This window comes from Epinephelus moara, chromosome 3, assembly GCF_006386435.1.
Source record: "Epinephelus moara isolate mb chromosome 3, YSFRI_EMoa_1.0, whole genome shotgun sequence".
NCBI classification, from domain to species: Eukaryota; Metazoa; Chordata; class Actinopteri; order Perciformes; family Serranidae; genus Epinephelus; species Epinephelus moara.
In genome coordinates, this window is record NC_065508.1 from 11066269 (window position 1) to 11072367 (window position 6099).

Here is a 6099-nt window from a genome sequence, read left to right on the forward strand (position 1 = left end):
AGATGCTGGATGGCTCAGAACTTCCTACAGCTAAATACTGATAAGATTGAGGTAATCATTATTGACCCTGGCACACTTAAGGCCTATACTTCAAAACATCTGGTTCATTATCCCGAAATATAGCCCCAAGCTGTAAAAATCTCAGTGTTATCTTTGCATGCTAATACTGTTGTTCAGTCTTATTTTCTGCAGCTCAGGAAACTATCTGAGGTCAGCTCAGCTTTATCCCATACAAATCTATAAATTGTTATACATGGTTTTATTTACTCTTGTTTGGATAACTGTAACTCTCTCTAAGCATGTCTGAGTCAACAGAGTTTACACAAATTAGTTTGTCTGAAACTCAGCAGCCAGACTCCTCACCAAAACCAAGCAAAAAGAGAGTACATAATTCCTATTTTAGCTTCTCTTCATTTGCTATCAGTAAACTTTAGAAGTAATTTTAAGATATTATTGATATCCTTTAAGGCCTGCTCTGGACTCACACCTAAGTACAACTCAGATCTTCTGACACCGTACGTGCCCGGTCATAACCTGAGGTTCTCAGCCAGCTTTGCTGGCTATTTCACAATCTAGGCCGAAAACCATGGGGGACCCAGCCTTTGCTATTAAGGCTCCCACTGTCTGGAAAAACCTCTCTGAGGAGATCAGACTGGTGAGTTCCTTATCCTCTTTTAAATCCCTCTTAAAAGCATACTTTTATAAATGTGCTTTCACAGGGTTCATGACCTGAGCCCACTTTTATCTGTAAATCACTTCTTAAAACCTATCTATATACAAAGGCATTCCCTTAACTGTTATTATACTGATTGTTTTATTGATTTTATTTACTTATTTTACTCGTGTAGATCCTTTTGTCCCATGTTGTATAACATTTATCATATCATTTTTTATTTTTGTAAAGCACTTTGTAACTTTGTTTTGAAACGCACTACATAGATAAAGTTTATTTTATTATTATTATGATCATTGAAAGGTTGTATTTTGTACTAATTTTAAATACCCTCTGAACCCCAAAACCCCCGGCAGGTTTGAGAGGCATGCTTTCTGTAAGAGTCACCAAAATTATACCACTTAACACAGCTAGAAACTGTATAAACAGAAGTTATCATTAGATTTTCAAAAATGTGGTCATACGGAAGGGTCGTGACCCCCAGTCACTCAGGGAGGCTCAAGAAAAGTATCTAGCTTCCGGGAGGATCAAGATAAACAAGCATACCAACAAAAAACAAAAACAAATTTACACCCCAGCCAACCCCTCCTCTGATAAACAACAAACAGTCCCTTATTGAACTAGTCATTTATTTATCTTTTATTCATCAGACACATTGGCCAACCACAAATCATGTCAAATAAGCATCTCTCTCAGTTTTCCACACAGACACATTAACATCTCATCAACCATCTTTCCAGTGGTTTCACACTGTTAGCTGGATTACTGGTGTAGATTTTTTCTAACAGCTTCTCCCAAGTTAACTGTGTGTATGTCACAAATTTAACCACCAGATGGCACTGTAGGACCGAATGAGATAATTTGAGTTGCACAAGGTTTGTGCTGCGTTCATGTGCTGTGGGAAATGCTGGATTTCTAATCCGTTCTGCCAGTTTTCTCTTCAAATTTACAGCAGGGAAAGTGTGGATTTTCCATGATTGCTGAGCCACTGGGATGTGATGTTCAGGGAGGCACAAATAATTAATTATGAATCACTCACCTCCTTGTCTGGGATTAAATTAATGTTATCTTTTATGCACTTGGCTGAAGTTGACAGTTTCTATTTTGACTCTACCTTTGAGCACGTTTTTATATACGCATCTGCTCTAATTAACTGATCAAAATGAGGCAAAAATAAAAGTAATTTTGCAACAGTGCAAAATAATTTGTTCTATACAAGTGATTTTAAATATTATTCACACAATACATGCAAGAAAAATGCTTCCACCCTTTTAGTTCAGGAGTTTACGAGGAGCCCTGAAAGGCAGCATTAATTCGGCTTCCACTTTAGTCAAACAAACGAGACTCCCGAAAGGAAAAAAAAAATCCCCCTAGTGGCAGCTCCAGCGGCTGGGTGTAGCAGCGCGGTGAAGAAGAGGCTGTGTTTGGATTAGGGGGTTGGGCTGCCTGCTGGTAGGAAACCTGCCGCCAGACATCCAGTTTGTCTCCGGCGGTGCAGCGTTGCTTTCCCGCAGCATCAGCAGCAGCGACACCGCAGCGCAGCCTCCAGCTTCACCTGCTCCTCATCTGCGCTTCCCTCCGCCTCTGTCCAGACACAAACACTGCCGCAGCACAGAGGAGACGGACGGACAAGGACGATCAGCTGTAAGTACATGCTTTTTAAGGGTACATTTTTGTTGTATATTTTGTGATGGAGAAGGGTAGAAAAGATGCTGTAGGTAGAGTTTTTTTTATTTTGGTTTCTGGTAAAAACAATCAGAGATCCATTCAAAACAAAATGTTCTTTTTGAGTGTTTTGCTCCTCCAATCATCCACTTATTAATCACATGCTCCCAATTTGATTTTATCAATAAAACATTTGATAACATTCACTCATATTTACTGTGTACTTAAAGGCAACAATAATGAAGTTAAAATCTCATCAATATTAATCTGTCACACTAGAATCTTCTGCTCATTTCTGCAAGGTTTCATTGACCTGACAGGCTGTGAGGTAAAACCATCCTTTCTCAACACCTCCTCTATTCAGGAGCAGTCTTCAGGGAAATAAAGGGGATATATAAAAGGGCGGTGAAAGATGGTGAAACTGGGGAGTAATCTTCAAGACAAAGGGGCCAAACCTGTGAGCGTGGAGGATGGCTTTCAGAATGTGCCCCTCATCACTCCACTGGATGTCGGCAGCCTCCAGAGCCAAGCACCTGACAAGGTGAGACACCACAGCCTGGCTGTGTGTGAAAGACACAGAGTTCTCCTGCTTGTTTGTGCGTCTATCTGTTCCCTAAATCTGTTTCTATTAACTCAGTGTTGCTGACCTACGCTGTCCTCAAACCCTCCCATACTGACCCCCCCGCCTTTCCCAAACATATACACACATTATACACACACCCACTCACCCTTTTATTCATTCACAAATTCATTCATCTCAGCTGTCTCCCAGCCGTGTCCTTTGTTTCCCAGCTGAGATTAGGAGACAGATTTGGTGCCAGACAGACTGTCATTTATCATCTCGACATCCCATAGTAACTGCACCGCAGCTCGTTAATCCAGTTACCATGGTGGCAGCGCAACGTGGAGAGCCTGATTGGTGTTTCTATGGGGTCGGGACAGAGAGCTGCACTGATTGCACATTATGAAAATGAATGGAATTAGACAACAGGCAGGTTAATATGAAAGCTTTATTATGCATCAGTTGTGTGACAGCGTTCGGCTCCTTTCAAGACAACAGCAGTTACAGTGTGATGATTTCATTTTGCAGCTGTTTGAATCCATGTTTCTACCCTGAGCTCCTGATCAATTGCATATTGTAGAGCTCTGATAGTATAACATAATTTTATAAACACCAGTTAGTTGTCTCACCTTATTAGGTATCAGGAGGATTATTGACGTGCAGCAGTATTCGACCCAAAACACTCTCTGGACTGGAGTCTAATAGGACAGTCAATTCAGTTTTAAACAGGATTTGGCTACTTTATGTTAATGCCAATTGCTAAACAACCATGTACAATCCTCTCTGCCACCTTGTGTTATCATCACAGTTAAAACTGACAGAACACCAGCACTCAGGGATAAATAGTCCTTTCATTTACTGTAGGCAGAAACAAACTCGTTTCAGTTTAAAGCTATCACCAGCGTGGTGCGGTGATGATAGCTTCTGGCTCTGTCCACAGTAAATGAAATGACTATTTATCTAGTGTTGGTGTTCTGTTTGTTTTCATCCTCGCCACGACCGTGCAGCTGATACAGTGTTCAAGATTAGGAGATGTTTGCACTGCTATTTTTCCACTATAACATCACAATTAGCCTTCAGTTATACATCATTAACATTCAGCATTACCTGAAGTTTCTCTGGAAAAATACTCAATTTCCATGTAAGAACAAGTGCACTTCAGATCTGAGTTTTGATATCTGAAACATGACGTGGACTCTTCCTGGAAAACATTACATCTTTAGTGGTGACATCATCCAACAAGGAGGCATAAACAAATCAACACAACAAATCATTTGCGACATTTTCAAAACTTTCTCTGATTCTAGCTTCTTAAATGTGAGGATATGCTGCTCTTCACTGTCTCATATATTTACAGGTGTAGTTCAACATTGTAGGAAATACAGATCTTCACTCTCTTTTTGAGAGTTAGATGAGAAGATGGACTGCACGGTGGCCTAAATATAAGGCTACAACCAGCTGCTGGCTAGCTTAGCACAAAGACTGAAAGCAGGTTGAATTGGATGGCCTGTTTCTATCCAACAGTGACAAAATACACCTACCAGCGGCTCTAAAGCTCACTAACTAACATCTTGACAAGACTCTGGGAAGTCACTGCCCCCAGCCAAGTTACAATCTGGCATATAAGCAACTGTAAAACCAAAACACATTGTTTTTATATATTTTTAATCAGAGATAAGATGCTAATGAGTGAGCTTTAGAGGCGTTAGTAGGTGGATTTTGGTAGCGCTTGATAAAGACAGTCTAGTTGTTTCAACCTGCTTCCAGTCTTTATGCTAAGCTAAGCTAACAAACAACTCAAGCTACATATTTACCGTACAGACATGAGTGCTATCAATCTTTTCATCTATCTCTCAACAAAGAGGTGAATTCATGGATTTACTTAATGTTGAACTATTCTTTAAATATCTGTGAGTTTTGGACTGTTGCTTAAAGATGCCCATTCAGGGTCTGGAAATTTGTGATTGCCATTTTAAAAATGACTTTCTTACATGATATGGACAGCAAGTAATTGCCTCATCAAAATATTTTCTTACAGATGAAGTGAAAATTAGCGTTGAATTAGAGTTGCAGCCCCACATCAGATTTTTCAAAAACAAATCCCACCCCCCATCCAACACATTCTCACTCTGACCTCATCACATATTGCCACGTGGTCATGGACCTTCCATGTGATTTTACATATGATGCACAAGGTAGCCTGGGTCTGCTGTTGTTGAACTCCTGGGATCCTATGTCAACAAAATAAACATACCACGTTAGTACAAAATCGTGAATTGACAATGTTTTCCTTAGACAACAAACTCAAGTGGTCAAGTTTAGAAAAACCCAACAGGGTTTGTCTTTACATTCATACAGGTAGTGAACACCGGCCTCCTGGGTGAAAGTTGGTGATTGTTGGACACATCCACCACCCCTCAAGCCTGCCTTACTCAGACTAATCGACTAGTCTAAAAAAGGGAAAACACCCAGAAAACAGTCAAAATTTAGCAAAGTTTACTGTTAAGTGTTTGAACATTGTCCCAAAAAATATTGTCTGCATTAAGAGCCCTTTGAAGCCTTTAATCTCAATCTTCAACAACCATGTCGGATTTTAAACGCTGCTGAAGTACACAAGAGACACTTTGTGCCATGCAGTATGAATGTGAACAATTCAGTCAAAAGTTAACCACTAAAATAACATCTAAAATAAATAAACTGCACATTATCTGACAACATTCACATAAAGTTAACAAATAATATAATATATCAGAAAAGATTAATTGCTGCTGAATTCATTTTCTAGATCAAAGTACTGCCAAACCGTGCTGGTTTTTAAAACTCCAGTCTACTCAGCATTACCATGGGGAGGGGACTGCTGTCTGATGGCTCTGTAGCACCCACTACTGGCGGGCGGCTGCATGACAGTTAAGCAACCTTGTACATGAATAAAACCCTTATTAGTTTAACCAACTAATATTTCCGGTGCCGACTAGCAAGAGGGCGGTTGTTTAATTGTTTAGACGACTAATCGCGTGCATCCCTACCCTTAAAGGATAACTTCGGTATTTTTCAACCTGGGCCCTATTTCCCCATGTGTATGTGTGCGTATGATTCATGGGTACAACTCGTTTTAAAATTGGTTCAGTATTGAGGGAGCCGGGAGCCGCGAAACGAGCTAAAACGGTAACAGGGGCAAATGCGTCCCGTATAAGTTTGC

The 6099-nt window shown here is 40.3% G+C and overlaps 1 protein-coding gene across 1 annotated transcript in view; it reads left to right on the plus strand.

Annotated features, from left to right (window-relative positions):
• The first annotated feature begins 2041 nt into the window (after positions 1 to 2041).
• The window catches only part of LOC126387866 (neuronal vesicle trafficking-associated protein 1-like), a 20530-nt gene continuing 16472 nt past the window's right edge, over positions 2042 to 6099 (plus strand). The window contains exons 1-2 of the mRNA XM_050040603.1: positions 2042 to 2317; positions 2703 to 2879. Of these exons, the coding sequence (XP_049896560.1) occupies positions 2751 to 2879 (129 nt within the window). The 5' untranslated portion in view covers positions 2042 to 2317; positions 2703 to 2750. The remainder of the gene's footprint in view (positions 2318 to 2702; positions 2880 to 6099) is intronic.